Below are 14,991 nucleotides of genomic sequence, written 5' to 3'. Positions count from 1 at the left end.
TTTATATGTCTATTTAACTGAATAATCAATTTATTCTAAGTCCGTTGCTTATATTTTGGTCTGTAATCCCTGTTTTAGTGCAATCTGCACGTGGACAAGGAACGTGTCTTGTGCTTCTGCAGCACAGTGGACAGAGCACAGGCCTGTGAGTTGGAAGGTCGTGGGTTCAAATAACAGCTCCACCACTTGTCTGGTGAGTGGCCTTGGACAAGTCACTTACTTTCCCTATGCCTCAGTTATCTCAACCGTAAAATGGGGATTAAGACTTGAGCCCATGTGGGACATGGACTGTGTCCAACCTGATTTGCTTGTATCCACCCCAGCGCTTAGTACAGTTCCGTGGCTCAGTGGAAAGAGCCCGGGCTTTGGAGTCAGAGGTCATGGGTTCGAATCCCGACTCCACCACGTCTGCTGTGTGATCTTGGGCAAGTCACTTAACTGCGCTGGGCCTCAGTTACCTCATCTGTAAAATGGGGATTAAGACTGTGAGCCCCACGTGGGACAACCTGATCACCCTGTATCCTCCCCAGAGCTTAGAACAGTGCTTTGCACATAGTAAGTGCTTAACAAATGCCAATTATTATTATTATTATTATTATTCCTGGCACATAGTAAGCGCTTAACAAATACCAAGTATTATTATTATTCAGTGCATTACACTGTGTTTAATACATGTCATTACTATTACTACTGCCAGAACCATCTAAGCCTCCCTGCCACAAATCCCACTTCGTGGAAGCTTTGCTCGGTGATGCACTGTTGGGTAGGGACCGTCTCTATATGTTGCCAACTTGTACTTCCCAAGCGCATAGTACAGTGCTCTGCACACAGTAAGCGCTCAATAGATACGATTGATTGATTGACTATGCCTAGCCTGCTGGGTGGATGTCACTTGACTCTGAACCAATACATAAATGACTTCTTGGGACAATGGGGCCGGGTGTTCCTTCAGTTAGTCAGTCCACCACAGTGCCTGACCTACTGTGTACACAGCCCTCGACAAGGTTCTGGGGAACAGTGGAAAAGGGGAAAGTTGGGGGTTGCTGAAAAAGGCATCCGATTAACCAAATTGCTGACTTTACCGGGCCTCAACCCTTAACAAGTCACTCAACTTCAGCAGCATTTTAATCTTCCATTTTATTTTTATCAAAACAGAATAATTTAACAATATAAAGAAAAGATAAAATTTCCATAATCTACAAAGAAGTCATTTACTTCCTTGTTGACAATTAACAGAACAGTAAGTAATGTACTATACACGGCCGGTTCAGCTCATTTTCCAAGACCCCAGTTAGCATACAATCAAGGCTGCTGCCTTTTCTGCCTCCTTTTCTTTCCAGTGATGTAGCAATAATGTGACCACATTTTTATGTATTTCTTGGGGTCAGCACTAGATACTAAGGGGTGAGCTTCCATTCTACAGAAATCTACATCTTATGCCAGCAAGAAAGGATGATGGGGGATGAAAATCCAGTACTTAAGAATTTGTTCCAAGTCTCAGGATAAATGTTCCATAAGTTCATATAAAGGCAATATGCTCTTGGAAAATATATCTAGTGACTCAAGGCATAGACTTCTCCCTCCCCAAAACTAAGGGCATTTACTGAACTCAGCCATACCCCAGATTTCAAACCATCTTTGGAGATATAGCTTTATATTTGAACATATCGGCACTCCAGTAGATCACTATGAAAGATGCACTGGATGCCCATATGAAGAAATGGTGGTCTCTCCACCATTAGCTAAAATTTGGGGATTAAGAAGTCTCTCATCAATTTTCAAGAAAATAAATGAATTTATATAAATGATTGACAAAGACCCTAGTGGAGAAGGGCGCTCAAAAGTGACAAGAGGCAAACAGAAGGAGGTAAACAGAAGAGGTAAACAGAAGGCCCACCTCAAAGTGTTTTATGAATACAAGAGAAATTCTACTGTTCAATCTAGATTGGAAAAATTATTCACTAAAGTTGCAAAAACACTCCCACAGTAAGCAGAGCAAGCTTCTACTTTTCCAGCCTCCTGCAGAGATTCGTAATTATACTTCAATTCCTTGTTTAGTTATGCTTTGAATTACTTCAATGAAGGTTAAACAATAGTTTAGTGATGCCTAATGTAACACTATATAGCACAAAGAGGAATTTCATATTTCTCCAGAGGTTTTGGACCAGATCCCACCATGTAATACTATATGTCTGCAAGAAAAATGTCAAGCGACCATTTATTGCAGGAGTGAAAATATAGTAAGAACCAGAGGTCTGTAAATAAACCATGTTCCACCCTGCGTTCAGTTATGCTGGGAGAGTTGAGGGCACTAAGATTAGTACCATTGCCCATGACTGTAAAAATGTGATACAGTCGACTTAAATTCAAAACGCTGACCTCCATGCAGGTGACGTGACTGTTCCTCTTCAGCCATGGATGTGAATATTGGGATCTAAAGTTTGGCACTAGATCTCAAAGCCATACCCCTGCATCTTCACTGACACTCTAACACAAGCCTAAGTAAGTAGAGGTGGAGACAAACAGGTTAAATGACTTTTTCAGGGTCCCATAGTTTCTATTGACATAGCTGGGATTCAGCTCTCAGGCCCGTGAATTCTCCTTACTAGATTTCTGAACTGTCTTATTTCCCTGGGCCTCATCCCAAACCATATTTGCCGCTTCAAATATCTGAGAAATTACATGGCTGCTGGCGATGAGCCATTCTTCATCTTAACTGGGGCAGAGTAAGAGGAAATACGTCTAAATTTCAACAAGACTATAGGATAGCTATCAAAAAAGCTTCAAGGCCTGCAAGAGCCTCTAGACAATGACACAAGTCAACAAGGAAAATCTGGATTTTTTTTTAAGAGGTGAGGTACTCATCTCTCTGGGATGGTTTAGGGGGAGGAAGAGAACTGGATGTCCTCTGAACAGCCCTCCTTTTTTATACCTTGTAATTAAAGAGTGGCTTGTTGCCAAGGAGTTCGAAGTCCTTCGAAGCATAATCCTATATACTTTATCTTCGCAACCACATTCCTAAAATGACTGTTATTATGGATACCATAGAAGTGGAGGCCTGTGCTCTTGCCTTTCACAGAAATCAATGACTTTCTCTTCTCCATCTTTACAGTGAAAAATCAGCTGAAGTCGTAAGACTAGTAATGTAATTATAAAAGGTAGATATTTTATGGCCAAAAGCGTTCCATTTTATTTATTCTGTTTCCACTGCTTGAGGCTTTCTACACTTAAAAATCTAAGCTCTTATATTAGGCAGGAAACTTGTTTTGGGCTACCACTGCACTTATCTGGTGCTTAGTACAATGCTGTGTATTCAAGAGACACTCAGTGAATACCATTACTACTACAACTCCTCGTGTTTAAATGTAACTGGCCCTTCGGTTATAGTATATGCCTACTGGATGATTCATGGCCGTCCCCCCTGACTTTTTGAACCATTCTTCCTTATGCCAAGTGATCTACAGGCAGTTAAATGAAACTAGATTTTGGGCATAAGTTGTTGTTGCCCTGAGCACGTGGCTAGATGCAAGGTTGGTTTAGGGGAGAACAACAATGACTCCACATCCATTCTCAAATGGTTCTATCTGGCAACATGTGAGTTGTAGTGTTCAGGTAGTCAACTTCAGTAATGAGCCCGTGCAGCACTATTCTGCTGGTAATTCCTCAAGGAAAAAAATTGGCAACTTTCTACTGGGTTATGTAGCTCTGTGGGAGCCTGGAATGTGCTGTGATTCAAAAGAGGACTCCAGATGCTGTGGCTTCCTCACTAAATTTACTTCCTAAAAATTGAACACTTCTCAAGCCCAGAGCTCTGGGGACCATTACCTTATAATAATGCATCGTTGTTTCTCCTCAAGCCCTTCGCTATATAAATACTCTCTCATCAAAAGACCCTGCATACAAATTTCTAAATTGTACAAAACTCATACCAAAGGTACATTTAAAAAATTGTACTGTAGTACAGTAGTGCAAACTTTTTAAATTTCTTTGCTCTTTGAACAGGAATTCAGGGAGTGAGGTTAATCTGTGGATAACATTCACTTTGTCAACTGACATTTATTTCTCGGCTCTTCCGTCCTTCAGAGGATCTCTGGCTAAGGGTACCAGTACCCTGGTACTGTGTGGTGCTGTTCAAATTTGTCCAACACAAAAGGACTCATTTAGAATATGATACGGTACATAGAACAAAGAGACACCAAATCTAGAAAATAAAACCATCACAATCAAATTTCAATTAGTTTTGCAGCCTCAGAACTTCTGGGAGAAGATACAAAACTTTTCAGCTTTAACGGAGATAGCTGAAATGTAACACTCACTGAAACTGCTTAAAGCGAAATATGACAAAAAGAATCATAGGAAAGACTTTTTTAAAAAAAACTTCATTAGAGAGAACAATTCCATTAACTCTCAACACCTGAGTCCATGGAGTAGGGCTAGAAAATCAAAGTGTTTCATGGGTCTTAACAGAAAAGGCACCAGGCACAAAGCAGTGCATTCTTATGTCATCAGATCACAAATAAGCATTGTCTACTTGTGCAACATGTTAGAGAAAAATCAATATTTCACCACACCTTAGGCATTTGGAGAATATATACAAGTGCCACCAAACTGATTAGAAATGACAGCCAAACCTGGATTGTTTTTCATAGTCTCTGATGCCACTTTGGCTACTGCAAGCTAACTTGATTATCCAGACTACTCTGCCTACTTACAAACCATGTGCATTTCAGGAGAATGTACTTGTTGCGCACATCTTTGAAGTAAACTCTTATTCTGTAAGGTGAGGAATCTGGTGAGGGTATTTTACTGGAAAACAAATACACAGAACCCACTCTAGGGAAGCAGGAATTGTGAAAACTATAAAGACAGGGAAAAGGGACCTGTAAAGAATTTTTATGCAGCTGGGAGCCAGCAGACAGCATATTTACAGTTGTCATTCAGCAACAACTTAATCCCTTTCCTGCTTTGAACAATGGTATTTATTCACAATAAAGTAGTCTAAGCCTTGCATTGGAAAGCTACAGTCCCTTTGAGAAACTATTCCTACTGGTCCCTGTAAAGACTTTTTTTTCTGACCTGAACATACTTTCATGAAAAGAGATCAACTGATCCTCAATTCAGTGGCACTTAAACTGGGGATGGGGCAGACTTTTTCATATATGGAAATCTCTTCCTGAAGAGCATCTATATTTCTATAACTAACCGATCTTCATCGTCACTGCTTGTATCACTGTACTCCACACAAGATTGTTTCCTCATTCCCTCCAAACCCTTCTTTTTCATTGTCTTTGAAGGCATTCCAGCGATGTCTGTGGCTTCTGCTGGACCAGGACACCCCTGTCCTTTGCTTTTTGGACGGTTTCCACTGTTGCTGCCTGAGAGCAAAACCATTCTGTCCATTTCCCCACTTTTGTAGGGGAGGCCGGGAGGAGAGTATGTCATTGGCCTGACTTCCATGGGATAGAAACTCCTCTTGCCTGTTCCTGAAGCTGGTGTCTCACGTGAAGTTGTCGCAATTGTCCTCAGTGAAGCTGAGTTTAAAATTCTGGTACCAGAAGCAGCATTCTCGATTGGAATCAGATTGGAATTGTCTTCTGCTGCAGGTGGCTTGTTTCTGGCACTCGGTGCCAAAGTCTCTGAAACAGCCAAACCTGGCCCCTGTACTGCTGGTTTTGGAAGGGCCAGTGTCCTTTCCCTTGTCCTCGTCTCCGAAGTGACAGGACTTGTGGTCCTCAAGTTTGCAGCATCACGCTGATGAAATATCCCTTTAAAACCAGAAGGCGTGGGCACGGAAAAGGACCCCAAAGGAGCTGAGCAACTGCTGGGATTTGAGTCATTTAGGATACTTTTTGGAAAAGCCAGAGGTTGAGTAACTACTGAGCAAATGTTGAGGACGCTATCAGATTGATGAGGGTTGCTCTCAGCTCCTGCTAAGCAGGAGATTGTTTGCAGAGATAATCCTGAAGCTGCAGTAGTGTTTTGATAAAGGAGGTCACTACACTCAGGAAACTGAGAAATATCCTGGAAGAAATTTAAGGAGAAGAGCAAAGATGTCATTTTTTTTTGCTTAAAAGTCAGATAAATTTTGAAAATAAAATAGTAATGATTGCTTATACTATTCTAATTTCAGTGCTGGGCCTTTGGTGTGCACTTAGACAACTTAATTAACCAAATATTGTTATTGAGTTGACAAAGCTGACCAACATTAATGACAAAAGAATCAAATTATCGCTTCAGCTGTTGAAATCAGCATGGAATAGTGGATACAGCATGAGCCTGGCAGTCAGAAGGTCGTGGGTTCTAATCCGGCCTCCGCCACTTGTCTGTTGTGTGACCTTGGCAAGTTACTTTATTTCTCTGTGCCTCAGTTACCTCATCTGTAAAATGGGGATTGAGACTGTGAGCCCCACATGAGACAGGAACTGTGTCCAATTCAATTTGCTTTGTCCAACACAGCGCTTAGTACAGTGCCTGACATACAGCAACTGCTTAACAAATACCATCATTAATTAATTACCTAATTATTGTTGTTATTTGTTAAGAACTCAATTATCCAATGGGTTCTAAACACCTTAATATCTAGGTCACTTCCAATTTCAAGTCAGCACATACTTTAGTTTTTTTGTTCTCTAGGGCATTACTATAGCAATTAACTACATGTCATAACTAGCAGGAAGAGGAAGCTCACAATTAAAATACCTACTTTCCCATTCAATTTGTCTTTCTCTCTTAAGTTTCTTGAATGTAGACTGTGAAAAAAGGTTCCTGAGTTATTTCTGCAGTTACTGTCTTCATCCTGACAATCGTCCCCCTGGCAATGGGAAATTTCAGGTGTTGCACAAGGTGGCGGCACGTCCTCTAAGCTCTGTCCTGAAAAATAAACAATTTGATATTAATATAACTATAAGTAGTCATACTGTAAATCTCTCAGAATAGAACTGCTTTCTTCATGAGGATCTTTTTGCTAACTCCCATCACAAACTGCTTAACAAGCTAATTTATTCCAACAATCAATAGAATATACTTAGCACCAACTTTTTACACAGCATTGTACTAAACTTCTAGACTGTGAGCCCGCTGTTGGGCAGGGACATTCTCTATATGTTGCCAACTTGTACTTCCCAAGTGCTTAGTACAGTAAGTGCTCAGTAAATACGACTGAATGAATGAATGAATGAATGAATAAACACATTGGAGACTACGATAACCCTAGAAGACACAGTCCCTGACCTTAAGGAACTTACAATCTATTGGGGGAGACAGCAGACAAAAAGAAATAAGATCATAAAAGGTTAGAGAAGATTATAGAAAATTAAATCTGTGAATAAATAGTTTATATAGAATGACAAATACCACAAATGTACATATAAATAAATGCCAAAGTGCTGAAAATGGGAGTAAATACCTTCTAGCGTTGGTCACTGGATCGACACAATTTGAGGACACTAGGATTAGTCAGAAAAGGCTTTCTGGAGGAGATGGAATTTCTAGGAGTGCTTAAAGATGGGAAGGGTTGCCGTCTGGTAGATTTGGGGTGTTTGTTGGGGTGGGGAGGGGCACTGGGTGGGGGAAAAGAGTTTCAGTTAAAGGGGATGGTGTGATGAAGGGGACAGAGGCAGAAGAGACCAAATCACGATAGGTGTGCTTGGGAGGAGTGAAGAGTGAAAGACTGGTAAGAAGCCGGTGAAGAGAACCAATATGTATGAAGAATAAAACCAGTGGAGAGTCTTGAAGTCAATGGTAAGGTTTCTATTTGATATAGTGGGAAATTGGCAGCCACTGCAGGGTTCTGAGGACAGGAGGGGTGAGTGCCAAATGACACTTTGTAAAGTTGACTTAAGATACGGCATGTGGTAAGATCTGGAGTGAGGAGAGGCTGGGAGACCAGTGAGGAGGCTAATCGTGAGATAAGGGCTTGAAGAGGGTGATAGGTGTTTGGTTGGAGAGGAAAGAGCAGATCCAGGAAATGTGTGGAGGAAAAAAACAGCTGGATTTAGTGATTGACTGAGTACAAGAGCTAAAAAGACAAAAGAGTTGAAAGTTATACCAAGGTTACAGGTTTCTGAGGCAGGAAGGCTGGTCATGCGGCAACCAAGATGGAAAAGTGAGCAGCAGAAGTGGGTTTAGGAGAGGAAAAAAAATAAGTTCACTTTTAGACACACTGAGTTATTTTGCATTCTTATATAACAAACTTGGTCTATTAGGTTACAATGTAACTTGGAGGCTTTCTAAATTATTTGTCTTTGCAGTATTTTTCCACCACCTCTAATGTCTCTCCTTATCCTGAACTTGTTTTCCTATTAAAGATTCTGGAAACCTTTAAAATTCCAAGTGTAAGACAGGGAAAGGAGTGCCTGTCTGCAACTCAAATCGTCAAGGGTACACGAGGTAGAATGAAAGAGCCTAGTTAGAAAGACATAGTACAGTTAAGCTTTAGGTAACTATGGCATCCAGGATTGGCAGGGATGCACTGAAAGAACGCACTGTTTCTGAATCTCTTAGACACTGTCAGAGTTCAGTGGAAGAACTGGGGTTTGGCAAAGTAAAAGTGAGAAGATAGAAGAAAATACTTATTTTCCATTTTTTCAAATGGTACTGGATATTATTCTATTCAATCTCTTTTTTTAGCAAGGGTCTTTATTAAACATCTACGGAATGCAAAGCACTACACTAAGTTCAGCAAAAGGAAGACATGTGATCACTGCTCTTCAGGAGTTTTTCATTTAATGGGGTGGTTATGTCAGACACTGATAAACCCATGGTTGGTCCACTAACCTCTAGAAACATCAGGGGTACTAAAAAGAAGTGGAAGTGTTTCTAGGTCTGTAACACCACCTCTAACTTGGAGAGATTGCTCCCAAGACCCATGCCACTCTTCTTGGTGTGTCCTCATCTTTGCAAGGAGCAAGAGCACCATGAGAAAGGTAGGGGAGTGGGAAAAGCCTTGGAGCCTGCAACCTTGTATGCTTCGGAACCCATCATGGACCCAACTCCCTTCAAGAGTTTGGTAGATGCTATGTCCACTTCCCTCCAATCTCCACCACAGTTCTCCACTACCATTTTCAATTTTTTGTGCCTGCATTTTGCCACTTAATCCTTCTTTGTAAAGAAAGTCCATCCTATTTTCATAGGTTTTTCATTGTATTTTGATTTTTTTATTTAACACTGCAACTACAGAACATAGAACTACAGAACATTAAAAGTAACTGAATCTACTAAATATGGTTGAAGAGCATAAGCAAACTTTTTCAGCTTTGTGGCAGCCAAAAGAGAATACAGCAGTTACAGAGAGGGTGGCTTGCAGAATTAATGGTGGTTATGAGAATCTAACCCTCCAGAACTATATTTTCAATCTGTATTTGCATGAAATAACAAAGGAAGGAATTTAGGAAAATTTGTTAATGATCATGAGTTTGTCAAAGTCACGTTGGTGGTATCAACTCTAGGAATGTTCCTCAGATCCTTGCAGAAACAGGAATAGAACTCTGCACTGTGCCCCAAATGCACCTGCAATAATTTAATTATTACTGGTACTAATATTGACATGTTCTCCGGGACTCCAGTTCATTGTACTTCAGAACCCAGTACAAGAAGGGTAATCATACCTGCAAAATAGAAGGGGTTGTGAATCTCCACAGCTCCTTATATAGTGAGTGGACTAGAAAACCATCTAGGGTGATTTTATCTAACTGGCCTTTTTTATACATATTTTTCCTTGAGTACATACACTGTGCTATATCTAAGACATTGCTGAACATTTTGAGAGAGAACCTGCCTTAATCCAGTATTCAGACACACCAAAGGAGTTAGAGTTTCTGCTGTTAGTCTTTTTCTTCAGCCTTTTTCCATCATTTCTCCAGGATTTTAAAACCAATTCATCTCTTGTTGGACCGTTGTTTTTTGTTTTGTTTTCCAATAGTATCTGATATTCACTTATGAGTCTACCACCTAAGAACTTGCATGTGAAACCTACACAGTGATCTCTATTACATAAAAAAAGATTATGATTTTTTGAAAACTCTCCAACAAGAAACAGATAATTCCCTTTGTGGCTAGGCACATGCCCAAATGCCAAGTCCTCATTTCAGCACCATAGTCAGTGCTATGTCATCATACACCTGGATCCCACAAACACTACGTTTGTGGAATTGCCAGCACAATTAGTTCTTCTGTTAGGGTAGGTGTTCCATTCTTGAGAACCCCACGTTTTACACCACTTACATGCATACATCTAATGCCCTAGATCCAGATACACGTTGTCAGATAAATGTTCCCTAAATCTGCAGTCATGTTCGATCCAAAACACATAATGAAAACACATTATGGATGAACTGACTGTTCCTGGGAAAATGATCAGAAAAACCATTTGTTTTCAGGCTCCAAGGAAAAGTCCCCAAATAGGCCTAAGTCAAAAGGGGCATCCCAGCACATGCTATTCCTGATCTGAACACATGCTGGTTGCAGTGGTCAGACCACTAGTCTGGACACACATCTGTTGTTTTTATTATAAATAAACCACTGATACTGTTTGCAGGTGCAGCTCAGAAACTAAACTCCCAATTCAGAAGTCCTTCCCTGTTTGCTCTTGTGCTTACCTGTAACTTTGCTTTAAAATCTCCATTTTGCAGATGAGAAAATGATATTAAGACCCTGGATGATGTGAGCCTCCTTCACAAACCCTGAATTCTGAAAACGTTTAGTCATTTATGCAGGACCCTGCTCTTTTTCCCTTCCATATTCCTCAAGAGTATATCATGAAGGAAGACTAAACAACTGACTGCTCTAAAGAGAGCAGAAAGAACGTCTAAGCATGTTAGCCGAGAGTCTAAAGCTCTGTGCCATCTAAAAAAACCTGATGTTGTAGGGAGCCTTAGAGCAGAATCTGAAAGCAAAATGACCACTCAGAGGAGAACATCAACTCCTCCAAGTCTTAATCTTAACCTCAGATCCTAGAAAATCTGACTTTGTTCATCTGCATCTCCAGACTTGCCCTCTGAGAATATAGAGCATTCCAGACATCCCTCAATGCCTCTTACATTGAATTGCTGATTAGCTTTAGTTTTGGGGAATGAAGACTTTATTTCTAAGTTCCATATAAAAATTGTCAAGCAGAAGCTGGAGTTAATATGCCTTTATCCCACAGTAACTCCTCTGCTCTTCTATTTGAGGATGACATCACTCTCAAACCATCTGTTAATTAAAAGTATTATTTCCATGCCATCTGAGAAGCCCCGTGGAAGGTGGGAGATATTTTCCTCCATAGGCTATCTCTTTTTAATTCTTGAATAAATAGGAAGATCCTTTAAAGACTGTGTTACTTGGCAATGGGGAAGAAGTCAGTTGTTGGGTCTCTTTCCTGGGCTCCAGCAGGCTGCTCCCAGCTTTGGATTTCCGAAGGCTTTAATGAGTCCGCGATTCCAGGCACCAAATAGGCTTTCCTTGCTAGTTGGGTAGAGGTTGTTTCTCAGTTTGGGAGGCATCAGAACCAGGAATCAAGTCAGTGGGAGACACTGGATCTGCTGTGGGTGCTTGCCCTGGTTCTATCACCCACCAGCTAGCTGCAAGGCCATGGGAAATCACTTAACCTCTGTGTCTTCGTTTCCTCAGCTGTGTTCATGGAAATAATTATAACTTCCTTTCCCTACCTCACAGTAATGTTGGCAAGATCACCAGACCATTTGTGTAAAAACACTTTGGAATATAGAAGCAAGACTGTAATTCAAGATGGAGATGTAGTATATTAGATTATGTTAACAATCTTCTCAGGGTCGACCCTAAATTTTATTTGGCTGAATTTTGTCTCGAGCTTCCTAGCTGCAGCCAACTCAGACCACCCAGAACACCGACCTGGCCTTTTCTTTTCAACAGTTAGTGTATTCTGGTCAGTCATTGGTGTGAGAAGCTCCCTTGCTTACTTGCTCCCTTTTTGTTCACCCAGACCCCAGTGAGTCAAAACCTTTTGAGAAAGTTGTTTGCAAATTGGTGGAGGACAAAAGCTCATCTTCAAAGTTACTTTGAAGTTACAGCAGTTTGTCTTCCAGAGTGCAGCACATCTCCAGTGCCAATCTCCCAGCTGGGAAATATTGTTGTTGGCTACTGCTACGTAATAGAAATCAAATTCTCCTTTGCCTTTGATTTTCTTTCCATATTTATCTTGATGTAATCTTTCACCATCTTTCTGTGCTGTTTCCATCATGGCCTGGAACTTCTGACCTGCTGACTGGGTGACTCCCCGGACCCCGGGAAGGATCATTTACCACAGCAATGTTCCCTCGCCTTACTCTGACACAACAGGATGGAATGGTCCTGTGATTGATAGAAGCTGGGCCAGCACGTAAACTAGATCAGATGGCTCCACACCTGCCTTTCATTGGATATTTCCCAGCCTCTTCCTTACTGGTGGGGGGGCAGAGAGAAAAGGAGGGAAGAATGGTGCCTCTATCAACTGCATTCACTTTGAACAACCACTAGAATAACAAACATGAAAGCTGAGCCCTTCCCAACAGTTCATAAGTCGCAAGAAATTACAAATGAGAATCCTAAGGTGCATTACTTCGGGAACACGCAGATGGTCAAAATGTGAACTACAGGCATTGATCTTGGGTCTGTCCTGTAGATCATTATTTTTTAAATGTAATTCGTCTTCACAATTTGTTTTCCTTCACTATGTTCTCTCATCACTCGCTATACTTGCAACTCTACCGAAGACCCTCTCTATACATTTCAGCCTGTTCGGTGCTTACATCTGAACTTAGATATCAGAGTTTTGCGCTTGGAGGTGACAGAAGTGATGGTGTCCATTTTCTATCCTTTAAAGTTTATGTGGCTGGGTTTGGGGTGCTGTCCATGATGGAAGGTATCAGGGATTTCCTAGGCAACAAGGAGGAATGGCTGGAATAGATATTTACAGGAAAAAGTCCCTGGAAGAGGGAGAAGAGAGAAAAACAGGATCCTGAAGACACTGGGCAGCTTCTGTTCAGGTGCTTATGTGAAATGCCAAAAATGAAACTTTCTACTTTAAAATGCACTTGCCCCACCCATACAATTACTGTGAAGGTAAAGAAATATTGGCTATAAAATATTCATTCAATCATTCATTCAATCGTATTTATTGAGCACTTACTGTGTGAAGAGCACTGTACTAAGTGCTTGGGAAGTACAAGTTGGCAACATAACATAAATATGAAGGTTGGGTATTAAAAATGGAAGAGTTTCTTGAAATTGTCAGATGCCGAGTATGTCACTGGCATAAAAGGTTTAGATACCACTTGTTTAAGACCACTTGGAGCCATGGAGGGTTGAAATCATGCTTCGCCCTCCCTTCCTTTCATGGCTCATTGCTACAAACTGGGACAAGAGAACCTGTGGAAAAGGATTCTGCCTTTTGTCTGTGCTTTCAGGTATCAAGCCCTAAAATACAGGCCGTGCCCATTGTTTTTCCCAATAGGACTGCCGTTTGGTGTTTTGCTAGTGAACTCAAGGGAGGTATCTTATTTATCTTCAATATTTGCAATCATTTCTGAATCACCACGCAAATAGAATGTGGAAAATTCCCTGACACCACCTGGCATTTTAGGATTGGTAGTGAGTAACCTTCTCAGGCAATGTTATTTCTCAACCAGTTCAAGCTCCTGTTTGAAAAACCCAATGAGTCAGGCAGGGAAGCCCCAGGAAGGTAATTTGAATTTAGATTTGATTAATTCTCAACCTGTATTGTATTTCTGTATTGCAGGTTGCTGTGGCCATTGGCATTGGGGATTTTAGAGGAAAATGTCTCAACAGGAGCCCAGATGCTGCATCAAATTAATTCACAGAGGTATTGAACAAAGTATTTGTAAAGCAGGAAGTTTCATTTCTCCTCTGCCCGTTTTTTACTGCTCTACAAGTAAAGAGTTTGGAACATTCCTCAGGAATGTGAAGAACATGAATTCTGTCTAGAGATAAATTTTGGGAGAAGAAGACAAGGGAAAGAAGGAAGAAGAGAAGGAGGAGGAAGGGAAGAAGGTGGGGAGAAATAGAAAACGGAAGAGGAAAAAGAGTACGGGAAGGAGGAGGAATATCATCATGATGGAGGAAGGAGGAGAATTTAGCATGCAGTTACTGAGTACTGAAAAGTTGATCATTGTCACTGGAACCAGCAAGTCTGTATCCCAGTTTTCTTCAAATATGCTACCAAGGTATGCTTTTGACAGGCCTACATCAGGGGTTGGGATTATTAGCCCCATTTCACAGAGTTTGGGAAAATGAACGCTCCAGCACAGAGAGGTGAAGGAGGTCTGGTGAATCAAGAATACACATGAGAGAATTGAGAGAAGCAGTCAGACCTGCCTCCATGACACAATGTTGACTAGGCTGAGTCCTTTATTCACGGTTAACATGGAAAATGGAGAGAAGAGCATTTCTACCTCATGGCAGGTAATGGATGAGTTACCTGGCAAGCCACCCAGAGAAGGGTGGCAGTCCCTGCTCTGTCCAAGGCCATCCTGTGTATAGGGAAGACAGGGCTTCTTTGGAGCCTCAGGAATCTTTCTTAGGGCTAAGTGCTGCTTGTGCTGTTTACTTATCTTCAGCTGAGCATGTCCCTGCAGCTGACCTCTTTTGGGCCTGTAGGAAAGAGAGGAAAGTCATTAGGAAACCTGGATTTTTTAAAAAAATCTTCTAGCCCACAATGTCTTCACAACCTTCCACATATATGTACCAAGAGCACTAGTCACAATCCACAAAAGCAGCATGGCTCAGTGGAAAGAGCACGGGCTTGGGAGTCAGAAGTCATGGGTTCTAATCCCCACTCAACCACTTGTCAGCGGTATGACTTTGGACAAGTCACTTAACTTCTCTGTGCCTCAGTTACCTCCTCTGTAAAATGGGGATTAAGTCTGTGAGCCCCAAGTGGGACAACCTGATTACCTTGTATTTCTTCACCCCCCAGCACTTAGAACAGTGCTTGGCACATAGTAAGTGCTTAACAAATACCATTATTATTATTATTAT

At 41.2% G+C, this 14,991-nt stretch overlaps 1 protein-coding gene across 3 annotated transcripts in view; it reads right to left on the bottom strand.

Moving 5' to 3' along the window:
• Positions 1-3,393: 3,393 nt before the first annotated feature.
• Positions 3,394-14,991, bottom strand: part of ZNF831 (zinc finger protein 831) — a 94,753-nt gene continuing 83,155 nt past the window's right edge. For all 3 annotated transcript variants that reach the window (XM_038750611.1, XM_038750613.1, XM_038750612.1), the window contains 3 exons: positions 14,432-14,604; positions 6,704-6,870; positions 3,394-6,021 (listed from right to left, as the gene is read on the bottom strand). In XM_038750611.1, coding sequence (XP_038606539.1) covers positions 5,185-6,021; positions 6,704-6,870; positions 14,432-14,604 — 1,177 coding nt within the window. In that variant the 3' untranslated portion in view covers positions 3,394-5,184. The remainder of the gene's footprint in view (positions 6,022-6,703; positions 6,871-14,431; positions 14,605-14,991) is intronic.

The sequence above is a fragment of the Tachyglossus aculeatus genome, chromosome 8 (assembly GCF_015852505.1).
Source record: "Tachyglossus aculeatus isolate mTacAcu1 chromosome 8, mTacAcu1.pri, whole genome shotgun sequence".
Taxonomy (NCBI): Eukaryota; Metazoa; Chordata; class Mammalia; order Monotremata; family Tachyglossidae; genus Tachyglossus; species Tachyglossus aculeatus.
Note: the sequence above shows the minus strand (reverse complement) of the source record. Positions and strands in the feature narration are given on the sequence as shown.